The following is a 25,599-nucleotide window of genomic DNA, read 5'->3' on the forward strand; positions in this document are numbered from 1 at the left end:
TAGCTCAGAGCACCCCCGCAACACTGAAGTAGGGAACAGCCACTCTTACAGCCTCAGCTTCTAGTGAAGTAGAGTTCTCAAAAGCATCATACCTGGGTTCTCCTCCCTGTCAGGGAATTTGATTTGAACACCATAGTCGCGGGTGATCTGCTGAATTCGGGAACCTTTGGGGCCCATGATGGAGCGGTGAAACTTCTGGGGGATGGTGCACTCTATTGTCACCTGAGCTTCCTGCATGTTTGACAGAGAATGCAGGTGAATTATTCAGGTGACACCTATTGTCATGCACTCCCTCCCACTTGATCAAAATGCTATTCTCAAAGATTTGTCATCATAGCACGTTCATAGAGTCATGTGTGTCATAGGCAGGAAGGGAGCAGGGTGGAGGCAAAAGGTTGGGACTAGGGCTGTCAAGAACACTGTTAATAGAATACCTTTTATTTAAATATTTTTTGGATGTTTTCTACATTTTCAAATATATTCACTTCAGTTACAACACAATACAAAGTGTACAATGCTCACTTTATTTTTGATTGCAAGCGTTTGCACTGTAAAAAAACAAAAAATAGTATTTCAATTCACCTAATACAAGTAATGTAATGCAATCTCTATTATGAAAGTTGAACTCACAAATTTAGAAGTATGTACAAAAATACTGCATTAAAAAAAAAGTAAGATTTTAGAGCTTGCAATTCCACTCAGTCCTATTTCTTGTTCAGCCAATCATTCAGACAAACAATTTTTTTTACATTTACAGGAGATATTGCTGCCTGCTTCTTGTTTACAATGTTACCTGAAAGTGAGGACAGGTATTCTCATGGCCCTGTTGTAACCGGACTCGCAAAATATTTATGTGCCAGATGCGCATGCTTCAACTACCATTCCAGGGGGCATGCATCCATGTTGATGACGGGGTTTGCTTGAAAACCATCCAAAGCCGTGCGGATAGACGCATGTTCCTTATCCGAATCAGATGCCACCAGCAGAAGATGGATTCTTTTTTGGTGGTTCAGGTTCTGTAGTTTCTGCATCAGAGCGTTGCTCTTTTAAGACTTCTGAAAGCATGCTCCATACCTAGTCCTGCTCAGATTTTGGAAGGCACTTCAGATTCTTACATCTTGGGTCGAGTGCTGTAGCTATCTTTACAAATCTCACATTGGTACCTTCTTTGCAGATTTGGCAAATCTGCAGTGAAAGTGTCCTTAAAATGAAAGCATGCGCAGGGTCATCATCCGAGACTGCTAGAACATGAAATATATGGCAGAATGAGGGTAAAACAGATCAGGGGACATACAATTCTTCCCCAAGGAGTTCAGTCACAAATTTAATTAACTTTTTTTTAAACACGTGTCATCAGCATGGAAGCATGTCCGCTTAAATGGTGGCCAAAGCATGAAGGGCATACAAATGTTTAGCGTATGTGCCACGCAAATAGCTGTTCTTATTTACAATGTTACCAGAAACTGAGAAGAGGGCAGCATTATCTCCTGAAAATGTAAACAAACTTGTTTGTCTGAATGATTGGCTGAACAAGAATTAGGACTGAGTGGACTTGTAGCTTCCAAAGTTTTACATTGTTTTGTTTTTGAGTGCAATTATGCAACAACAAAAATAAAAAAAATAAAATCTACATTTGTAAGTTGCACTTTCAGGACAAAGATTGCACTACCGTACTTGCATGAAGTGAACTGAAAAAAACTTTCTTCTGTTTATCATTTTTACAGTGCAAATATTTGTAATCAATATACATACTTTGATTTCAATTAAAACACACAATACAAGATATATATGAAAAATGCAGAAAAACATCCAAAATATTTAATAAATTTCAATTGGTAATCTTTTGTTTAACAGTGTGATTAAAACTGCAATTAGTCATGAGATTATATATCTATATCTCTATATTTAGATTTTTTTTTTTTTTTTTTTGAGTTAATCGTGTGAGTTAACTGCGATTAATCGACAGCCCTAGTTGGGACAGAGCAACAGTTATTCTGTCCAATACATTTCCAGAATCCCTTGTACCTCCGTGTCCAAGAAACAAAAGACAGCCTGTCCTCCAAAAGCTACCCCACACCTGACTAAGGGCCACAGACCAGAACTCCATTTCCATGTGCATACCTCTCCTTCACGAGGCTCTTCAGGGGGAGGGAGGCTGGGGAACAGCTTGTTTTGGAGGCAAGGACAAGAGCACAGGCACTTACCTGCTGGTGAGTTGTAAGAGCCAGCCTTGGGAGGATTGGCTCCAATTCTTGAGCCAGGAACCCCAAAGTTAGCACCCACTGCCTGAAGTGCTTTGTGCACCATCTCCCAGATCGGTATGTGTCAGAGTCGGGAGCAAGTGAAAGCTACTCTTTAATAAGACAGTGTTGAAAGTACAGCTCCTCACCTCCCCCAGAAGACACCAAAGGGCTGAACTGAGCAAGCCAGAAAGATACCTAGAAGAGAATTAGGGACCCCTAACCACCACCCTTCTGCTCCTACAATGAGAGGGGAGGCAGGGACCTTGAGCGGAGGAGGACTCATAGGCATTAAGGAATTGAAGTGCACAGGAAACACAGCAGAGTCTTGGCCGAGAAGAAACTGCCAACCCAAACGGCTGGCTAAGGGAAGGCCAAAAGGGGATGTATATCTCCTCCCAGCCAGGCCGCTGGGGAGGCCAGGTACCTTTCCTAGGCTAGGATCTAATTAGGGGGTTATCCTGGAGATTCCTAGGTTTTGACCCAGGCTCAGAGTGTCAGATACACTATGGCAGGTCACATGGGCCCCAGGTTCCTCAGGTCAGAGACTGGGCAAAAAACAGGATCCTCCACATTACATGGAGCAGGGGATTTTTTGGGGGAGGAGGGGTGGTACAGAAAAGGGACTTGTGATACATGCAAGAAATAGAGTGGCTGCCTCTTAATAAAACAAGCCTGCTGGGACACACACCAGGTCCTCAATGATCTCCAGGATGCGTTTCTTGGCTGCCTCCACACAGTCCTTTGCTCCCTTGAGGGTGACCTTGTCACTCTGGGTGCCAGAGCGGGGGAAACTGACCATCACACCACCATATTCATCAGCAATCTCACGGAGAACCTGCCCTCTCCGGATTACAAAGTGTCGGTGGTGCTTGGGGTCCACCACCATGAAGTCCTCAACCACATTATCCTGCGGAGAGGAGACATTACACAGTGATGTTTATTCATTGCACTACTTCTGGATTAAAAAAATCCCTTCCATAGCTCACAACATGGGACACTCCTCTACACTGCACACAACCCACTTCTCTAATGAAGAGCATGCATATCTTAATTCTTGAGCTCCTACCAGGGCCTCTCAAATAGACATGTCATCCATATCCAGGGCCAAGCAGTTCCTCCCAACTGACAGGTTAGCACCTGCTACCACCTACGCTGCAGAGAAACACACATGGGAAGTGTGGCTAGAAAGACGGAAGTGAATGGAGGAAGCCTCCCTCACCAGGTTCTTGATGAGTGCCTCCAACTCCTTCTGAGCCTCCTTGACAGCCCCCTCGGTCCCCATGATGGTAATCAGCTCCTGGTCTTTGTCTTCAGAGGTTGGGAAGATGATGCGGGCCCCTGTGTTATCACGCACCTTGCGGATATTGCCACCACCTTTGCCAATCAGGAATTTGTGATACTCTGGCTTGGCACGAAGGTCCACTGTGTAACTTTTAGTTTGCTAATGGAGGTCAGCCCCCGCCAGAGAACAAAGCACAAATGAGTACTCAAGAGTACATGCAAACACAATTATTTCACCATCAGAATATATGGAGAAACTTCTGGAATAAATTTGTGTACATGCACATTTGGCTAAGCATGACTAGTGTGACAGCCTAGAAATCCAATCTTTCAAAGTAAAAACAAACTAGAAGCATTCTGGTATCTGCAAGATCAGAGATGTTACTTCATGTTCTCCAGGCATCAGAATGTTTGCACCATGAGAACTTGCATTTGGGAGGATGTCACCTTACTTCAGATATGCCACAACGCAATCCAGTAAGAATGCAGCAGGATTAAAATGGTACTGAAAGCAGACGGGAGCAGGACCAAGTGAGCCAGAGAACTGCTCATTCACAAGATGGGCCAAACCCATAGCAGGATAAGCCTGTGTCACGCCACTGGCCAGCTATGCAGGCTTACTGCATCTGAGAGTCTGGCCCATAACATGAGAGTACACAGCACTTTCACCAGGCAGCCATTTCCAGGAAAGTTTTGTTAATAAATAAAGTGGCCAGTCATGCATCTTAGAGTAACGTCCTGTCACTTGAGACCCTAATTACATCTGTAATTATATCAAGGGATGTGAAAAAATAATGCCACTCATTTGGAATCTGCAGGCATGGGCTAAGGCCAGATAGGAGGGAGGAGTGAAGGAAAGTTGCCTCTCTGAGTTTAACTAACTCCAGTCACACACCAGTGTGTTTCAATTCCATGTGGGGTGGGGGTGTGTGGAAGAGGACAACGTTTCTGCTCCTTCATCCTGACCCAAAGAGGCATTTGAGCAAAGGGCAAATCAAACAAAGGGGTTAAGTTACTTTGCTGGCAAAGCAGCTAGTTCTTTTACTAACTGGAAAACCACCAGGATTAGGGCCTCTTGTCCTAGGAGTGGTGGTACCAGTGTTCCAACTGCGTTTACAGTAGGAGTATAGTGACCCAAAAGACAGGGCCCCCCTTATACTGTCCACCCCACCCAGCACCTCTTTGTGGTAAGGCACACAGAGGGGGATCGATCACACATTAAGAGGGAAGAGATTGGTTGGCTCTGATCCTTCTACCTATTTGCAGGGCTCACCTTCTCCTCTGCCAGGTGCAGCAGCTGTTTCTTGGCCTTCTCCACATCCTGAGCAGGGCCCCTGATAGTGACGGTATCACTGCCAGAGCCCTCTGTGGGAAAGTGGATGTGGACCCCACCACACTCCTCCATGATCGAGCGAATGAAGCGACCTTTGGCACCAATGAGAGAGTTGTGGAGCTTTGAGGGGATGGAGACCTCAACCTCTGTGATGTCCGCCTAGGAGAAGAAGCCAGGGCATTAAGGTTGGATTGTATGGCAACTTGTTGGGAGGAGACTGTTGAGGTAAGGGGGAAGCAGACCCACGCAGTCTGTTCCTCTTCTGCGGATATCAGAATACTGAGATTATTGGGGATTTCAGTACTGGGAGATGACCACACAACCGCTTATTAAAAAGCAAATCTGAGCAGAGGATTTGGGATATCTGCCAAGCAGCAGCTGGATGTGCCTGCACATGCCAGTCTCCCAGCACAATAATGGGCACTGGGAAAAGTATTACCCCCCCTCCCATGGCATGGTTACCTTTTGGGCACAAAGAAGAGTTTTAGTAGATGATGCTTCCCTCAGAAGAGAAATGAATAATGTATATTCAAAAAGATTCTGGTCAGAAGTATTGGCTGGATTCATGAAAACCTCCACATGGAGACAAGTGGCTGCAATACATACCACTGGAAATTGTATCCTGGACTCGTCTTTCCTAGATGTTCTCAGGATTAGGCAGGTAGATTTTTTGCCTACTTTGGTGACCTGACAAAGCTTGCTATGTTTTGAGGACTCAGTTCAATTTGGTGGTCCTCAATTATCTGGGGAGATTGGTCTCAAATTAAAGCAACCTCTGTATTAAACATTTTATTAAGCAGTTCAGTTGCTAGCACGGTTAACATTCAGAATTTGAACAATGAAAGAATTTTTTTTTTTTTTTTTTTTTTTTTTTAAAAGTTTCCTTGAGTTCAGCTGTCTTTAATATAGGATTTTTAGCATCAGCTCTCAAGATTTGCAACCTAATAAGCTGGATACGGAAGCCTGACTAAAGAAACTGCCAAGACAATTAGGCATAAGACAAGAACCTCATGGGAAAGGACCATAAGTATCTTTTGCTGAGAAGCTGGGCTCTTTGATCTTAAGCATGCTAACATTCAAGTCATGAACTCAACACATAAGAGACTGGATTCTTTAAGTTTAACTACCTCCTGTATAATTAGTTTGCATAGTTTGTGTGTATTTAAGGTGATGTCAAGTCACCTATGTTTTGTCAGGCCTCTGTGCTCCTTTTATAACACCTTAAATTAACCAGTTCCTGTTACCAGCTCTTTTTGGATGGAGAGAATTCGGTGGCGAGCGGCTTCACAGTTTGCTCTCTTGCCAGTGATGATGATTGTCTCCGAGTTGCTGTTCTCTGCTGGGAGATCGATCTTGGTGTTGCTTTCCTCACGGATCTGCAATAAGAAACAAATACATGTTTGAGGTTGAGCATGGAGGAGGAAGCTCTGGAAGGCTAAGTTTTACTTCACCACCAAGCAGGTGGTATTGATGAGTGGAAGGTAGCTGAAGGCAGAGAGAATTAAGGAACTTTGTAGAACATTTGAGGGCCAGTAGCAACGTCACCTTTTTGATGTTGGCACCTCCTTTCCCAATGATGTTCTTGTGGAATTGTTTGAAGATGGGAACAGAAATAGAAAAGCTGTTTTCAACCTTACAAAGAGAAAGAATAGAATTAGTTAGCTGAGGAGATGAAGTCACACCAACAAGCTTGGTCATGCCTCACCCTTTCTATTTCTGTTAGGATTTCTTAAAACACCTGGAAAAGAGCCTTTGTTTACCATTCTGCCTAGAAGTTGCCTGACTGCTGATGAGAGAAGGTCAGAAAAGTAAATTAACTCAAAAACAGACTGAAGCTATGGGTTTGGGAGGTGATCCCCTTCTCACTCAGTTATCCTGGAGCCACTGGAAGAAGAGCTGTCCCTTCATTACTAAACATCAGCACAATGCAGGTGTCTCACCCATCTGCTGTACATTCTAAGGTTTCAGACAAAGCTCAAGTGTGATGTCAGCACAGAGTTATCCTCTGTCCCAAAACTAAAGACTGGGAGGTGGGGAAGACAACACAGGAAGCTCTCATACCAGGTCTGCCACCATCTTCTGCATGTACTTTGTGCATTTTTCCACTTCGTTCTTGGGTCCTCTAAGTTGGACAATGTCACTCTTGTGTGCTGGGTCTGGGAAGTTGATGATAACCTGCAAGAGGTGGTCACTTAATGGCAGAATCACGTAACATGCAAAGGTGTGATTGGCATAGCACAGCACAATTCCTCTGTCCCAAGAATCAGTAACCCTTCAGTAGAAAGGATCTTTGTGTTAAAGAACATTCTTGCTAAGGAGGGACAGAGTGACACACAAATTGCAAATTGCAGCTTGCTAGGAGAAGCCTTACCTCTGGGAATTTATCTCGGATTTCCCGGATCCGCTCACCCTTCTGCCCAATGATGGTTCGATGGAATCTCTGTTCAATAATTAGGTCCTTGGTACGTTCGTTTTCCTGAGAACATATAGATGACAATTATGTTTTCATCAGGATGAGTTCCATGCCCTTTATTTACTTCATTTTGCGGGATGGCAATTGATCAGGCAGTCACGTCTTTCAGATAACTCATCTTCTATGCCAGACTAGAGCTACTTTTCCCTAAAGCTGAAAAGTGGACTCAAACACCCATAGACAAACAAATTTACTCTGCTTCCAGCAAGAGTACAGTATGGTACACAAGTGCTGGTTGTGAGGAAAGGCCACCTTTGCTCTAATTCCAGAAGTAGTCATAAGAAATGGTATAGACACATTGCCAATGGGGTCTCTGTTAGTCAAAGTCAATTCTGTGGTGCTTTCTTGCTCACCATACGTGAAGCAAGTTCCAGCAGCTCTTTCTTGGCCTGGTGGACACCTTGAGGGTCTCCTTCAATTCTGATCAGGTTGCTCTTCTCATTGTCTGGAGGAATACGCACAGACACCTTGTACTGATCTTTGATCCTGTTAACTGCAAGAGAAAGATTTTGCTGAAACACTCGTCCATTCTGTCACACCTACCAGTGCAGGACTGGAAGCTAGGAGGTGTCATTACAACAGTTCTCTCATATAGGGATTACCTGAACCCTAGGCCAGCCTCTCCAAAAGGGGGGGGGGGGGGGGGGGAGGGGGAGGAGAAGAGGGGGATTTTTAAAAAGAGGTGGTGAGGTAAAGCTTTTCCACCTGGGAGCTCAGCAAAAAGTAGGATTGTCTATTGCACAATAAAAAACACTCAGCAAGAACCTAAAAGAACAGACAGCACAGCGTCTACAGATACAAGGAATGCAGTATCTGCCACTTTTATTCCTGGAACAACAACAACTTGAATCAGATGTTCCTTCTGCAGGCACAAATAGGCATGAACTTAGAATCTACTCTCCAGGACCATCTTCCCAGATAATTTTTTCTATTAGTTAAACCTTTCCTCTTAAGTTAACTCTCCACCCTGATCTGGAGGGAGGCCTCTCATCTTGGATGAAGAGGTTTTACACTCATCTAATCCTCCAGGACAACTTCAAGAGTTAAAATAAGTCTTGTAGCTTGCGCCTCATCTAATGTTCCTTGAGTGAACAGCCCTTTTGAGAAGCTGCTGATCAGTGTAAAGACAACATGTGATATTAATACAGCCTGTGGAATTTCAGCCACTGTCTAATGAAGATTAAGGAGATGGATAAAATACAGCTGTAAGAGCATATTACATTGCCCATAAAAAGGCATCTCACTCACTATTGGCTCCATTCTTTCCAATGAGGTGTCGGTGGAACTTGTGGTCAACATTGATCTCCACATAATCCATCCGGTTTATCTGCAAAGAGCAGTGCAGGGTTAGGTAGACTGCAGAGCACTAGTTCTTGCATCTGTTGTCCATAATAATTGGCTATCAATGCTAGCCCTTTGACAACTAATCACAAACACTCCTACTGCTGCTGAGTTGAACAGCATCATTAAGTTACTCTGGTCTGTATTAGTAGTGCCCAGTGTGTGAAACACTAAGCCGCCATGCAATCTCACCAGTCCTAAAGTGAAAGCCTTCTCTTGGGCAGCTACCACCACCTGAAAGAGTCTTCTTGTATTGCATCAACACCACTTCATCTCTTAGTAAGTCTTAAGGCAAATTACTGAGAGTCAGAGGATGCTTCATGATGAATGCTTTAATTTCAACTCATTGTACGTGTCTAAACTGCCTGCTTTTTGTCACATCCCTGTCCCCCATCTGCGGGTATAATGTTTATGAAAGAGGATTTGCAAGCTGGCCCTTGTTTCTTGTTACTGCCATCTCTGCATTCTTCTTACTTTTACAATAGCTCGGAGCCTTACCCCACTGAAGCTACAACATGCCAACTCACCAGATCCTTGACCATGACCTCAATCTGTTCCTGAGCCACATTCACGTCCTCTGTGGGTCCCTCAAGGGTGATTTTATCCTCCCCTTCAGTGAACTCGATATGAACCTTTAAACAAGACAAGGAAAGCCGTAAAAGCTTCAAGACGCGCAACCCAGATCAATGCTGCTGGCCATGACAAAGCCATCCATCTCTGCTGCTGAGGGCTGATTTGTTTCCCTCCAACTTGGGGAGCACACAAGTTGCATGTTATCCTTTGCTTATTTTTATGAAGGGATGACCACCTATATCAAAGGCCACATGGTTGAGTGTCTAGAGCAGGTGCCCTGGGGTCTACTCCTGACTCCCAGAATGACTTTGGGCACCTCACTCCACCTATGATCTCCATTTTACAGATGGGGAGGGGAAAAAAAAAAAAAAAAAAAAAATCAGCTTACTGACCCTTTGAAGCCCGTGAATGACAGCACCATACAGAAATGCAATTACTACATCTTGAGGTTGTTTAATAAGAATTGCACAAACTTTCATATGGAGAATTCAGCCTGTCTTACTGATTATTTGAACCTATATAAAAAAAGGAGATATTCTGAAGGGAAAAATGGTATTACTGATCCCAACTGCAAGAGCATCTTGTAAAGAAGGATACTCTCTTCTCCATTCCCGTCCATTTCTAGCGACAAGCCTATAATATTTACCAGAGATCTAGACACCTTTAGAGAGGTTCGGAGAGAAAGGGCAGAGACCATTTTTCTAAGGAAAGGCAGAGGAGTTGAGTGAAGTGGGTGAGGCTGCCATGAACTGTCTATACCTTTGGCATCTGCTGAGTGATTTTGGCCAGATTTTGTCCCTTCTTTCCAATGATGAAACGGTGAAGCCAAGAGGGGGCAGAGACTGAGGAGACGGTGAAGCTGTTAGCCTAGGGGAGAGGAAAGACTATGAAGGCTCATCACAACATACCCACCATACAAGGGCTATTGCAGCTTGCATCTCAGCACCAGCCTTGTTAGTACAGAGTTCTCAAGTTAGCTATCCATATACAAGAGCACAATGGAGATGCTCATGGCCTCCAGATGCTTGGGGATCCATTCAAATCTATGCCTTTTAACCAGAGTAGTTCAGAAAGTTGCTTATGGGGGGCCCCCCCCCCGATCTAAAAGACATGGCTTGGCAACTTAAGCTGACATGTACTATTTATGCATTACCTTGGCATAGACTTCAGTCAATGCCTGCCCAAGTTTTTCAGGCTCGCCACGCAGTATCACCGTCTCAGAGCTGCTGTCAGTGGGTGGGATCTCGACTGAGACTCCAGTTTTCTCCAAGATCTCCTGCAGGGAATTCCCCTTAGGGCCGATGACATATTTGTGCTGGGACTTTTTCACCTCCACTGCAATGGTCGTAGTCTTTTTTTTCTGTGTGGGGAAGAGGTGTGAGGGCATCAATCACAAGTGGCAGGGAAAGAAAAGGGGGGAAAAACCACCAGATTCTGGGCAAAGCGTTTTACTGTAAGGAGCAGGATAAGGAAGAAAAAAAATCAACCAGTTGTAGGGTAATCCAGGACCTTTTTTTTTTTTTTAAATTGGGCTCTTGCTGGGATCTATGATCAAATTTGGTGCTTATAAGGATTTTCAAGTAAAGCACGCCATCTGCTATTAGATTGTAAACTCCCTGGGGCAAGGACAGCCATATGTGCATGCACACATGTATATCGTGCCTACCTTGATTCCCAATTGTGTTCTCAAGCTGATACCCAGACTGCAATAAGTACATGAGTTATATGATAGGGATTTCAGCAAAGGTAAAGTATTCAGACTCCGCCATGGGGGAGCAGTCCTGCGATTCATAGCTGGAATATCAATAGCAGCTAATGGAAAGTTAACAGGAGAGACATGTACTCTGCAGCTATCATAACAAGCTAGCTAGTCTCCAAGCCCCATTTGTCCTGAAATTCCTCTTTCCCTCAGTTTTGGGTTTTGTTTTTTTAAAATTTAAATCAGATGCAATTCCTTGTGGCAGGCTGACCACATAAGAAATGTTAGAAGCTGAACATTCAATACCTCACCACACCACAAGACCCACTTTTCTCCAACAGCAGATGGTCAACACGGCTGACCAGATCCAACAGACATAAAACTTATGGGAAGGGTAACAAAAAGGGGTCAACAAGAGGAGTATATGGTGGGTAACATAACATAGGGAGGAAGAGGCAGTTATGAATGCGAGAGATTCTCTCTAGAGCACCCATACCTTCTCCTCATAGATCTTCTTAATACGAGCTACAGCTTGGGCCAGCTGCTCCTTTTCACCTGTGAAGACTATCTCTGTCTTGTTGACGCTGGGTGGTGGAATGTTGATGCGTGTCCCTGTTTCCTGCATGATCTCACTCACCAGCTTGTTGAAAGGGCCAGCAATGAAGGGGTGGTACACTTTATCCACATCCAGTCTCTCCACTGCACGCTTATCCTTCACAAAGGCAAAACAAGACAGATTATTCACAGAGCTCCATGGGTATGTTCTAGGTAAAGTGTGCTGGAAAGTCCCCACTCTGGAGAGCAGAGTTCTCAAGTATGGACTTCTTACTTCTCTACAAGAGTGCCCTATACCCCTGGATACACGTATCCCTTGTGTTCATAATCCTTTTAAAATTCATCCCTTAAATCTTCAGCTCCTGTAAAGAGCCTTACTACCTATATCATGACAACATTCCCATCCATGAAACCCCTCCTCCTTTCACCTGGCACCTATAGCCTTTTTCACCCCAAGGATCTCATAACATTTTAAAAGGGTAATACTTCCTATCCCTCTTTGTAGAAACGGAAAGGTGGAGGAACAGAGCCAGTGGCACGCAGGGCTTGAGCCCAGGGCTCCTGACTCCTAGAGCTGCACTTAGACCACTAAACACAACACTGTCTCTCCACTGAACTATGGTCCTTTTGTACAATGAGGCTGCACCATCTTGTGCGACAGCATGCATCTACCCTGTTCCCAGGAGCCAGGGAAGATGGTGCCACTCAGATACCTGCTCAGCGGAGATCAGCAGGATCTCGTGTCGGGCCTTCTCTATCCCTTCCTTGGTGCCGGTGATCTTGATCTGGTTGCTGGGGTCATCCGGGCGGGGGATCTGGATTTTGGTTGCAGTTTTGAGCTCCAGGTCCTGCAGCTTCTCGCCGTTCTTGCCAATGACAAAGCGATGATGCTCCTTGGGAATGGCAACTGTCGCTGAAGCCTGCAACACAGGAACCAAACACTGGAATGAGTACTCATCTGTCATGGTCAGAAACAGAAGACCCAAGTTAGCTGCCTCTCAGGATGGCGTTACAGAACAAGACAAGTCCCCTTAGCCAGGGGTTATGTTCTGTCTCAGGAATAAGATACTGATTATTTCCTTCTATGGAGCCTGTATTACCAACAAAAATGAAAAATTAATTGCTTTCCTCACCCAAATAGCAGTATTTTGAGTTAATTTAGATCTTGTAAGAGATATGAGAAGGAAGCTCTGGAGACTGAAGTCCCCTAGTCACTGATGGCAAGGTCCCCTAGATACACCATGGGCAGGAGCAGCACAAGCAACTTTGTACTGCAGCTACAGTTTAGAGAGCCTGCCTTGAGGATGTGTGTTGATTCAGACTTTTGGCCTCAGCTGCTAAGGTTGCCGCGACCTTAGCATGTGGGCACTTGTTCACTAGGGACTCAATCAAGACCACTTATTTCACAGAGAGCAGACAGCTATTAGATGGTAACCTTTGGTCACTACTGAAGTGGTACATTTGAACATGTGCTCTACTAGCAAAAGGCACTGTTCCTGGAGTCATCCCAGGACTGTAGAGGCTACTTTTCCAGAACCTACTCTCTGAATCTGCCATTAAGGGTTAGGTATGTGCTTGGGAATATTTCCTTTTCTTGTATATCCCATCACTTCAGTTTTAACCTTTTTGCTATCTTGGTGGCTTATGATCCTATGGGATCTCTTGATGCCAGTTCATGTATATAGAGACTTTAAGAAGTTACACACACACACACACAAACACACACACACGAGAAAAAGTCAAGGCAAACAAAAATCTTTAGTGGTGTAGCCTATAGACACAACTTGGGCTTCAACTCTACTGCCTGCTACTTTTTTTGGGGGGGGGGGGGGGGGGGGGGGGGGGAGTTTAAAACAAGAGATACAGGGATGAGGAAGGGGGTGGAAAAAGATTCTGGGCAAGTGCGATAGGAAACCTTAGCCCAATATCCCCAAATGTGCTGTATTTGAGCAAAAAGTGCTCTCCTACAGCACTCCCAGATGTGCCCCATTCTAAAGCCTGTATCATTGTTTACAATCGGATTGGGTGAGATGTGTGGGTGGAAAGGTACTGTTGTGGTGTGTACATTAGTGTTATCAATGGCAACTGCCTCTACTGGAAATGCATTTGAGAAACCTTAACGGCAAGTTAAGTGAGCTGAGAGATGTAAAAAAAAAAAAAATATAGAAAGAAAGCCTTGATAATACTCTTGTCCTCAGACAGATTATAAAAATATGCAGCAGTGAGAGGAGAAAACAATTGCATCTATGGGGTTCTGGTACTCAAGTCCCACTTGTAAGCTATGTCATCAGAAACCCCTGATTGTATTACTATCTAGTAACTCCTCTCCTTCACCTCCCTCATTTATCTGTATGTATATACCACACGAACAGTTAACCATCTCCCAGGCAATACCAGCTTCTTGTGAGGGGTCTGCAGTCTCTCCAGGTACAATGTCTTGTTTGTATAGCAGATGTTGCAGGGATCTAGCTGGGGAGGAGTTTACACCATGGCCTGTAATTAGCTTTGAACCCTATTTCAAGCCTGATCTCCATCCCAATTCATCATTTGTGCATTTTGAAAGAGGCAAGGCAAAACTAGATTAGTCATCTAATTACAACCCTTTAATTTATGAGCACCCACGCCCAAAGGCCTCCAAGCAGCAGGGCATCTTGTTGGAGGAGCAAAGACAAGTAGAAGAGAACAGTTAGATACACTCACCTGTGTCTGAAGCCGAGCGACAATCTCCTTCCGAGCTTTCATGACTGCTTCCAGCTTGCCAGAGACCATGATCGAAAGACCCTGGTCCTTTGCGAGAGAGAGCTCCAGGTGAGCGCCAGTCTTCTGCATGATGTCCAGACAGATCTTGGCCTGCTCTCCTTCTCCAAACTGGTTCATGTCCTTGTATTTCCTTTCCTCCAGCGGTACATGAAACACCTGATTAACCCATATAACAGGGCAGATTATTCAGTGTGACACAGGCGGTTGAGTTATATGGACAAGCCCTACTGCTTAGGCTACGAGTTGGGTTACTACACTGGATCTTCACCCTTCACAAAATTAAGATACTCATGCAGGAGGCTGAGCCCTCAATTCTTGGCAGTTTTAATAAGCTGCTTTATTTATGCCACAGGGATCTGCTGCATGCCAGCATTACATGCTTTCAGAGGAAGGTGCAAGAACCCCACAGCAGGCAGAAGTGGGATAGTCTGTTCCCAGAAAGGTCTCATTCTAACTCCCCGACCCCAGTTAGAGATGAACTTAAGCCCTGAAGCATGAGCTTTTATATCCTTTCAAAGTTTTAGTATTAGGTATTAGAACTCAGGATATTTTTGTCCATTCGCAGGATTACCAATACTATTTATCAAATGAGGGTGTATGGACAAGAATAAGACACTCTTTTAGCTAACTCCTCTTCCACTGAACTCTCTATCACAATGGGCATACTCATACATATGCCAATGCTGGGCATACTCATCTCTGCAAGCAGCGTCCTTCTGTTTAACCCTCTTGGCATATCACTTTCACCTGCAGTACTTCCTCTCCCTGTACCCTGGGTCACTGGAGACGAGGAAACCACTCTCCACCCTCCCTCAGCATACTACCTAATGAGTTCTTAATACAGATGAGCATCCCTTATTTTTGGAATGGGGAGGAGACAGACTGTTGCAGGGGGGAGGCAGGGGATGAGAAGTTTGGCTTCCACCAACCTGAGTGATGACAGAAGCCTTGATCGGTCGAATTTTGCTCCAGGCACCAGCCGGTTCCTGGGCAGGTTCCAAACATGCTGCTTTCTCAGGGAGTGGAGGAAAGGCATCCTTATAAGTTGGAGGGTCATTTTCCTCTTCAGAGTTTAAAGCTGCAACTGCAGTGAGGCAAACAATACAAAGTTTTAATTGCCAGCAATTCTCCCATTCATGCCCATTGCAGATGTCTATTTAAGTAGGGTTGAGGGAAGCAGGTTGTGCACTATTGGGAATGATCATTAATAATTAGGTTTATTATGGCAGTGCCCAAGGACCAACCCAGAACAGGGCTCCATTGTGGCAGGTACTGTACAAAGAGAAAGTAGACAAGTCCCTGCCCCAAAGAGATTACAATCTAAATAGACATGACAAACACAGGGTGGGGGGGGGGGGGAAAGAGCAAAACACACCAGCAGAGTGAACAAAGTGATGGCAACAAACTGCACATTAGTGCCACAATATGCATTTATTTAGGATGGGTTCAGTTAAGAAGGGGATCAGCTATATGCAAAGAAAAGTGAAGAGGATGAGGCAGACAGGGCAAGGGATAGGAAGGTAGGAGGGGCAGGTGTGGAGTCAAGCTGAGGTGAAGAGACTGAGGGAGATGGAGGGTTGGAGCAAACAGAACAGAGAAAGTCCAGCAAAATCCTGGATATTGGGCAAGGGGGAGCTCAGGTATGATCCACTAGGGAACTAGCAAGAGCTCTAAGTACACTGGACCAAGTTAAGATCTGTTGTGAAGTAGGTGCAACTCTTCTCAAGTTAGAGTTGGCCCACTGTGTTGGAAGGATGGGAGACAGAGTCCACCAGTAGCTTCTCCCACATAGCTGCGGCCATGAAAGCGAGAGTGTGGAAAGAAACAGCCCACGGCGCCTGACCCTGCTACTAAAAGAGCAAGTACTCTCACATCACTGTGTGTTGCTCTCCCAGATACACCCTATTCTACCACTGTTGTCACAATCTGCTTAAAAGGAGGATTCCTAATAGAGGCTGAGGGCCTGATTCTCTCAGGTTATTTACACCTGGGCAAAATAGATATGAAATACTACCATTCTACTCTAGGTGGGTAACCATAATCTGATGGCCCAACCATACTATGAATAAGGAGACCTCTTCTTTGGCTGCCCACAAGTACCATGCAATTCTGAAGCACTTGTAGGTAGCAGGAGGGACCCCATCTGTGCAGCGAATATCAAGTGGGATTTCATAGGAACTTTGTGACCATCTTACCTTTCACCTGCTGCTGAGCCAGGCCGCTACGGTGTTCAGCGAAGCTCTCCTGGGTCAAAACTGCCACAGAGCTCATTGTCGATTTCCCACCTACACACAATCCGGGTATGCCACTGGGAGAGAGCAGGGTGCACTGTTTATCACCAGCATCACCATAACCAAAAACAGGGAGAGGTGGACTTCCCCATGGGCAGAATTTAAGAGACTAGTTTAAAACTTAATTTGGAGTGAAGGAGCCACTGTGTTTACCTGAGAGCTTCCATAAAAGTGAAAACACCTCCCCCATACCATGCCCAGGAAGGAAGCAGTGACTAAGATTCTTGTCAGTATCAAGGGGAAACCATTTCTCATTTGTACATGTCATCTAGGGACAAATTGATGGTAAATCACACACACACACACACACACACACACACACACACACACACACACACACCATTAGTAGAGCCCTGCATGGATACAAAATCTGTATCCACATCCAATCTGCAAACAGGATCCACAGATATAAAGCGAAGATCCGCAGATTTGCAGGGCTCTATTAATTAGCGACCACACTTCTGCAAGGCAGGGAAATGCAAAATCCACTGGGGGGAGGGATAGCTCAGTGGTTTGAGCATTGGCCTGCTAAACTCAGGGTTGTGAGTTCAATCCTTGAGGGGGCCACCTGGGGATCCGGGGAAAAATCAGTACTTGGTCCTGCTAGTGAAGGCAGGGGGCTGGACTCAATGACCTTTCAAGGTCCCTTCCAGTTCTAGGAGATAGGATATCTCCATTAATAAAATAATTTTTTCCTATTTACCAATGGATTTGATTCTGCAGTGATCACAAAGGACAGTACAGATACTGAGGAAGCTTCTTACTTGAAACCATGCATCAGGGGGTAGCCGTGTTAGTCTGTATCTACAAAAACAACAAGGAGTCTGGTGGCACCTTAAAGACCAACAGATCTATTTGGGCATAAGCTTTCATGAGTAAAAACCTCACTTCTTCGGTGCCACCAGACTCCTTGTTGTTTTTGAGGAAGCTTCTGTATCTTGCCTAGCCCCTGCCTCTAGAGTTTCTACTATGTGGACTCTTGTCCTCTTCCCACTGCTTTCTATGCTTGGAGTACGATCACGGAACAAACATTAGCAACAAATCTAGATTAAGCAATTAGCTAGGTTCTCTCTCAGATTCATCCTTGGCACTCCGAGTCCTCATCACCTTTCATGGTCAACTACAGCTCCACCTCACCTCTAGCTTGGCAAGCCAGAATCACTATGACCAACACTCGTACAAGCTGTGTGAAACTTGCTTCATGAGCAAGATTGGAGTTAAGTCCCTCTCCCGACAAACAGCCCTGAAAAACAGTTACTTTAAAGGAGCAAAGCGGTCTATGGCAGCTCCCACTCTCAAGCTTTCCATTCAATCCAGTAACAGAACGTATTGACCTTAACACAGACCAACATTCCACATTCTAAACTCAGTGCTCAGAGGTCAGAAGGGTGGGATGTCCACAGCCTATGCCTACAGAAGAGGGGAACACAAGTAGACTAGCACCCTCTAATCATCCTATCTACATTTATCATTAAGGTGGGTTTTTGTTGTTGTTTTTAAATTCAATGACCATACATTGACCCTGGATGGGATAAAACTGCAGAAAGGTGCTCTCTCAAGTACAGGTCCATCATGCAAGAAAGGTCCATAATGAGAAAAGATAGCTGTGGGCAGATGTCACTGCAGAACACTGGTAATTTCTCTTTGCTGAGCAAGTGGCCCAGAAACAGGAAAGTCTGATATATACAAACAGTAACTTACCAGCTAAATGGTCAGTAGCCAGAAAGTCCGTCCTGTTAGCTGCCTGTTTGTCAGCCTGCCAGCTTTTGCTTTATAGAAAGAAAAAAAAGTTATTAACTGTGTTCCAAGACAAAAGAAAATATGACACTTCCCCCACCCCCCAAATCCTGTAGAATTTCAAAAGCGTTGCCTTTACTGTATTTTTTGTTTCAAACTAAGTAAGCCTCTGTGCCATCTCAAACTTGCCCATCATCAAGGAGACTCCAACACTAATTCACAGATTGCTGCATCACCTCCATATTGTTTAACCACAACCATAGGGAATCACCAGCACAAAGCTAAATCCCACAGGAAACTTTGTTTGGTTACCCTGCCTACAAAAGCCTATATAGTGTAAAGCTGGAATACAGCAGATTAGTAACAGATGTAGGATATGAATTGGAAGTTTCAGGATTGAAAACCACAGCATCAACAGCAATCCATCTAGTTGGAGGAAACAACCTGAAAAACTGCCAATAAAATTGACAGTCAGAAGTCAGGAATGTAACTTAGTGAAGCCTGGGTGAATCAATGCAGACTCTTCCTCGGAACCCAAGACAGAGAGAGACATAGCTGCATGCAGACAGGTGCTGGTTATAACAAACACTAGACACTAAACTTGCGTCTTTAAACATATTCTAAATCCCCCTGCCAAGTATACCCACCTTGTCAAGAGAGCTTCCCCAAGAACTTCAGAGATTTTGAAGTTAGCATATAAGCAACCCCAAAAGCTAACATCTAATCATCAGCTGGAGGCACAAGGCCACCTTTTACTCCAAGTATTGCAGTTTAGCTTTGAAGAGGCTTTCACTAAGTGTTCCACAAATGATGCTCATCTCCTAAATCCGTTCCCCACCTTCTCAATAAGCCAGTACCTCTATCATTTCTTTGACTGCCCCAAAGCATGCGAGAAGTGTCACAAAAGTCAAGACTCAGTTTTTGCTGCTAAGAGGTCACAATCTAAACGAGACATGACACAATAAGTGATGGTGATTGACTAAAGGGGGCAGGGGAAGAGGAGGAGGAAAGGACAAGAGTAGCAAGGTCACCACAATGTAAGGGCCTGATCCAAAACTTGTTGAAGATCTTTGGGAGTCTTTCCACTGTCTTCAGTTGGACTTGGGATCAGGCCTAGACACATGATGGTTCCCTTAGTTTTTGGTTTTACAAAGAACATTTACTCACCTTCTCATAACTGTTGTTCTTCGAGATGTGTTGTTCATGTCCATTCCAATCAGGTGTGTGCGCACGCACGTGTACAGTAGCCGGAAGATTTTTCCCCTAGCAGCATCTGTCAGGTCGGCCTGGGCGCCCTCTGGAGTCATGCCTTCATGGCGCCCAATAAAGGGCCCTGCCGACCTGCCACCCCCTCAGTTCCTTCTTGCCAGCTACTCCAACAGCAGGGTAGGAGGGTGGGTATTGGAATGGACATGACCACCACATCTCGAAGAACAAGGGTTACGAGAAGGCAAGTAACGTTTTTTCTTCACGTGCTTGTTCATGTCAATTCCAATTAGGTGACTCATAAGCCCAAGTTCAGGAAGCGGGGTCAGAGTTGTCCATTGACTGGAGCACTGCTCGTCCAAAGGCCGCATAGTCTCTGGCCTGCTGGGTAATCGCATAGTGCGTGGCAAAAGTATGGATGGAGGACCACGTCACTGCTCTGCAGATATCCTGAGTGGGAACATGAGCCAGGAACGCTGTTAATGAAGCCTGCATCCTGGTGGAGTGTGCAGCGATTGGAGGTGCAGGAACCCTGCCAAGTTGTAGAACTTACGAATACAGGACGCTATCCATGACAAGATGTGTTGTGACAATATCGGCTGACCTTTCATTCTGTCCACCACTGCCATGAATAACTGGATCAACTTTCTGAATGACTTCGTTCTCTTCATGTAGAAGGAGAGTGCCCTGTGGACATCCAGTGAGTGAAGTCTGCTCCCTGCTACTGGAATGCGGCTTAGGGTAGAACACCGGGAGAAAGATGTACTGGAAGCGGGATCTCCAGCGCCTGGGTCCAACTGAGGTCGGAGAGCTGCCTCCATGAGGAGGCTTTTAAGCCACTTCTTCCTCTGTTTAGGAGTTCTTGGTCGGAATTCCCAACAGCTCTTGCAGCGATCTTTTTGGTGACCCTCGCCCAGACACCATAAACAGGAGGAGTGGGGGTCACTTTTAGGCAGTCGTGGCCTTGAAGCCCGGGAATCACGGCATGTCCCAGTGACAAATAAGTGGGAGGAGAGAGGAAAGTAACAATTAATAGCGAAAACCGAAATTACTGCTAAGCCGCTTGCCGAAGCAAGAGCAAGGGGAAGTTCCAGCTACCATCACTGGTGGTAAGAAGGAACGGAGTGGGTGGCGGGCTAGCAGGATCCTTTATTGGGTGCCATGAAGGCGTGACTCCAGGGGGCGCCCAGGCCAACCCGATGGATGCTGCTAGGGGAGAAAAAAATCTTCCGGCTACTATACACATGCACACACCTGATTGGAACTGAGATGAACAAGCATTCAAAGAAGAACAAACATTAAAGTTACTTATATTATAGTTATTGTAGCCAGCAGGGAATAAACGGGGAAAAGGTTGAGGGAAGGTGAAGCTAGCTATTCTGTTAAATTAGAGCACTGCCAGTAACATGTCCTGGAAGGAATATGCCAATATATTTGTATGTATGGCTAATACTCTAACCTAAGAGACAAACTCTAGTCTAGTTAATGGTAAGAAGGAGTCTTCATCCTTAGACGTTTTTAAGGCCTGGCTTGACAAAGCCCTGGCTGGGATGATTTAATTGGTGATGGTCCTGCTTTGAATAGGAGGTTGGACTAGATGGCCCCCCGAGGTCTCTTCCAACCCTAATATTCTATGATTCTAATGACAGAGTCAGTGTGATAACCTGCTTAGGGCTGTAAACCTTGATGTTAAGCCATGATGGTACAGTCAAAGAAAGTGTGTTAACTAAGTCACACCCTTCCCAACCTATTTGTGTCAAGGACCAGAGTTTCAGCCGGAGGTATTGACATGATAGACACGAGTATGGATGAAGAGGTCTTCACCCAACCATGACCTGCGAATAGCAGTAAGGATACAGAAGGAATATTACTATCCTGGCCATAAGCAGTCACGATCTACACAGAAGTTGCAGATTTCTGTACTGCCTAGAACCTGAATCCATTCATGTTGAAGACTGCAGTGCATTGGTGTCTGGCAGTGATTCAGATTTCCCAGAACACCACAATTTCCTGCTAACCAGGAGTGGGCTTACTTTGCACAAGCTCTGCTCCTCAATGATTATGGTTAAGGACAAGGTGTTGGGCACTAAATTAGGTCACAGTGCAACATCTGACAGGGACTTTGGAGCACAGCTGCTGGTTTCACTGAGTCCACACCAACTGCAGTGATTCTCCTTGCAGTCAACGCCAGAGCAATCTATTTAGGAACAGGAATCCCTGAGGTTTAGCAGCGTGAATTACTGCTCTATTATTGGTAGAGCAGACTGAGCGGACATTGTTAGTCTCCACATTGCAGTCCTCAGAGGATCATGGCCAGGCCAGAACTGAAGTGGCCATCAAGTCAGTACATTCAGATAATGGGCCACTTATTAAACCAAAGGGATGCCCCACTTTTTGGGGAAGTATGGCCATACTTTCTTTTCACCCAACAAGCCATGTCCTCATGTTTTAAATGGCTTTGTGCCACTGGAAATTTCAGAAGCCCACTGGATGAACTGCAGTTCCTAGGCAAAGGGGATCAACACTGTACTCTCAGAAGTTTTTATTAAAATTTTGTTCTGAAAAAGGATTTATAAACAAGAGGCAGACTCTTCTCTACATGGGAAATGTATGTATTCAAGAACAAATACATACGAGACTACATGGCAAGCCACAATTTAGATTTTCAACAGGATCAGCATTTTTGGACAGCAGTAGCAAATCATGTGCCATTTTAATCTATTTTTAATTAAAATGTTTCTCATTTGGGTAATCAAGTTAAATTACATCACACGTATAATCAAATGCACAGAAAACAGAAAGGGTGGCTGGGGTCAGCTCCCTTCGACCCTGCAAAGCTCTGGTGTCCTGTCATTTGCCCCAAGGTGTGATTCCCTTCATGAACCCGCTTACCTGTCTTCGGAATAGGGACTTCATCTGTATTTATTGCACGTACTCTACAAAACATGTTGAAAAAAGTGCTTTCAGCTAGATGCACTCCTAAATATAACCAGCCTAGAGTCTGATTAGTTAAGAACATTATGGCATATTTCTACTCCCTGGCCACTCCCATTTTATAATGATGGGCACCTTTTCCACCTTAAAACTCAATTCTTGTCCATGGTCAATGGTTGTTTCATGTACACCTGTCAGACCACAGCCCTGACAGCAACACCCACTAGGAGAGTGGAGTCCCTAGTTCTGCATCCTTCTGACGTAGGGTGTCTACAGAGCAATTAAATACTTGCAGCTCCTCAGGCTCAGGCTGCAGGGCTGTAAAACTGTGGTGCAGACATCCAGACTTGTGCTGGAGCCCGAGATCTGGGACCCTGCAAGGCTGTCCCAAACCCAGGCTCCAGCCCAAGTATCTACACCACAGTTTTACAGCCCCATAGCCCAAGCCCCACAAGCCTGAGTCGGCTGTCAGGATCAGCCATCAGGACCAGCCTTGGGTGTTTAATTGCTGTGTAGACATACCCTGATAGCCTCGACAGAGCACTGTAGGCTCCACACTCTTCCTTCTGAGGTTGAAAATTAATTCACCTTTCCAGGATGGTCTATGAAAGTTCCCCTAAGACAATCTGAGATCCAACCAGTCTAATTAAAAACAAGCTATACTGACAAGAGGAGATTAAAATACAACAGTTTGGTCTTGCAGAGTGACATGGTAGACCGGTTATGCGGTCCAGACAGGTTAGTTAGTGAATGCAAGCTGCCCTTCTATTTTTGGAAGTGCACCTTCTCTCCCCATGCCCTCATCCTTGCCCTCCCAATTTCAGCTTCTGAGTGCCATCACTCTGGCCCCACTTGGTCAGGCAGCCTCTTAAGACAGTCTCTGATTTCAGGTGTTTTATGCTGCCTCACAGATCCCATATAGCCTGTGCCCTTTTTGATTTTAAAGGTGGGACAGAATATACTGTCCCATCAGCATTTCATAAAAGCAATATCTGATCTGGCGGAAATTTCAGTCTGTTCTTCATGCGACAGAGTATCCTTGATCTCATCCCCCCCAAATCTAGCTTTGGAATTATTTCAATTTCTTCTCACGAAACCTTACATTTCAAATACACCTTTGATCTTGCCTGCACCTTAGTCAGTTTAAGACAAGGTAGTCAATAGGTGGACGGTGGGCCAAATCTGGACAGCCAGATGCTTTGGAATGGACCCTGACATTTTTTAAATTTACTAATCATTATTTTCTCTGGAGTCTGGACCTGGATCATACCTTGACCAAGAAATCTGGACCCTTGACAAAAAAAAAAAAAAAAAAGTTGACTACCCCTGGATGATTGGATACTGGTAACTGGTTTACATGTCACTTCTGTTAAGGCTGAAGCTGTTAAACGGACTCAAGCTTCGGCTGCCTTCAAAGTGACAAGATTTACTTTTTTTTGTAGTTTCCTCTTACCAACATTTCTAGTAAATTGTTACTTGACAGATGAAAAGCAATCTATCCCGATCACAGACAGATTGAGAGTAATTCAGACAATTTGTTATAATGCAAGCATATTCTAACAAAGGCATTCATAGCAGATTCTAAATAGGACTGGACATTTTGCTTAAGTAAAGCCCTATGCCTAAAGTAAAGCGAGAAGAAAGGCTAATTACCTATTAAAAAAAACTTCTTATCTGAAATCTGTACATGTGCACACATGTGAGGGGGTGCAGGCTGACTTCCAAACCATTCTGAAGTTTAGAAAGACTTTGGGAGTGCCCTGCAGAGCAAGCAGTGTCAGTGTAGAGCAGAAAGTAATTTTCGCAAATGCCACCTCAGCACTCCCTGTACCAGTGACCATTCATAGCTTCAGAGAGGGGGAGGGGAAAGAGATGAGGGGGAGGTGCAACCTTAAAGGGCCAGTAAACCTATCAAATCCCTCCCTAGTTAACTGCATCTACAAAACTACTTCAGTCACAAAAGCTTGAGTTTTATACAGGCCACCCAGAAAGATTAAGAGTTGTTAAACACCAGATAATACCCCTTACAATAACCTTGTCCTCTTCAATATGGTCAATTATAAGTTGATTAACAAACTTCATTTGTGTGTTAGTCTAACCAGTGTTTAAGTGCTCTGAAAAGCTACTGTACTAGTCCCAACTCCAATGAAGTTTAATCCATTTCTCCTTAATCACCAAACAAGTTTATAGATACATACATCCAAGATGCCTAGTCCGAAGGACAGTTATTTATACTCTTCTAGGCCTTGTGCTATATGGCACAACAATAATGAGACTAAAGATTGGAGGTGGGGAGGTTTGAAAGTGAATTGGGTTGAGGGGAGAAGAATAGACAGATATTCACTGGTTGGAGAGGAACCAGGGACATGGTAATACTGAAAAAGAGATCTAGAGTTGATAGCAGAGATCAAATTATGTGACTTTGCAATGTGATACATCAACAAAGAAAAAAAAGGCTAGGTCAGTTTTGAACTGCAGATGGAGAGAAAAAAAAGTAACAATCCCTCTCTATATGAGAGCACCACACCAAGAATATTGTGTTCAGTTCTGTGTACCTAGATTACTAGGAAGATACTGACAAATTGGAGTCTCACTTTTAGCCTCACTACAGAAGAGCAACCCAAATGATTAGGAGGTGATAGGGATTAATTTGTGAGACATGTAACATTTACAGTATGGTTAAGAGATTACATCCATCTCCTACAAGTATTTGACATACACACCAAGGAAGGACAAATTCTTTAGGGAAGGTAACTAGGAGTAACAGGATAATATTAAGGGGAAAAGCTAGTAAGTTACTCTGATAATCATTCGAACAGTGATACCCTACATAGAAATAACCTCTTAAAGGAAGTGGTTGCAATGAGTCACCTGAAACTCTAAAACTAAAGTCACTTGGGAGACGGGGCAAGGAAAAAGACACAAATACCAGAACCCCGCACTTGCAGTTATATGGACCAAATTACTGAAAGCCTAGTCACACATGAATATCTATTATTTAAATCAGCCTTGCAAAATTGTCCCAGAAATCACTAGCTAAAGCACCTCACCTGCTCTTCACCATGAAACTAATGAAAAAGCTTATTTTATTTACTCTTTTTCCTTTCCCCTTAAAAAAAAAAAGTTACACCGGACAAACAGCATTTTGCAAGGCTGATCTGGCATTGGACAAG

At 44.5% G+C, this 25,599-nt stretch overlaps 1 protein-coding gene across 2 annotated transcripts in view; it reads right to left on the reverse strand.

The window, feature by feature from the left end:
- Positions 1-25,599, reverse strand: part of HDLBP (high density lipoprotein binding protein) — a 91,831-nt gene that overhangs the window by 33,453 nt on the left and 32,779 nt on the right. For both annotated transcript variants that reach the window (XM_034782141.1, XM_034782142.1), the window contains exons 2-20: positions 18,251-18,318; positions 16,454-16,566; positions 15,188-15,342; positions 14,199-14,414; positions 12,212-12,418; positions 11,440-11,655; positions 10,398-10,604; positions 10,004-10,111; positions 9,199-9,303; positions 8,579-8,657; positions 7,684-7,823; positions 7,229-7,333; positions 6,919-7,032; positions 6,403-6,489; positions 6,102-6,233; positions 4,798-5,016; positions 3,463-3,684; positions 2,932-3,150; positions 93-231 (exon numbers count right to left, since the gene is read on the reverse strand). In XM_034782141.1, the coding sequence (XP_034638032.1) occupies positions 93-231; positions 2,932-3,150; positions 3,463-3,684; positions 4,798-5,016; positions 6,102-6,233; positions 6,403-6,489; positions 6,919-7,032; positions 7,229-7,333; positions 7,684-7,823; positions 8,579-8,657; positions 9,199-9,303; positions 10,004-10,111; positions 10,398-10,604; positions 11,440-11,655; positions 12,212-12,418; positions 14,199-14,414; positions 15,188-15,342; positions 16,454-16,529 (2,746 nt within the window). In that variant the 5' untranslated portion in view covers positions 16,530-16,566; positions 18,251-18,318. The remainder of the gene's footprint in view (positions 1-92; positions 232-2,931; positions 3,151-3,462; positions 3,685-4,797; positions 5,017-6,101; positions 6,234-6,402; positions 6,490-6,918; positions 7,033-7,228; positions 7,334-7,683; positions 7,824-8,578; positions 8,658-9,198; positions 9,304-10,003; positions 10,112-10,397; positions 10,605-11,439; positions 11,656-12,211; positions 12,419-14,198; positions 14,415-15,187; positions 15,343-16,453; positions 16,567-18,250; positions 18,319-25,599) is intronic.

This window comes from Trachemys scripta, chromosome 9 (assembly GCF_013100865.1).
Source record: "Trachemys scripta elegans isolate TJP31775 chromosome 9, CAS_Tse_1.0, whole genome shotgun sequence".
Classification (NCBI taxonomy): domain Eukaryota; kingdom Metazoa; phylum Chordata; order Testudines; family Emydidae; genus Trachemys; species Trachemys scripta.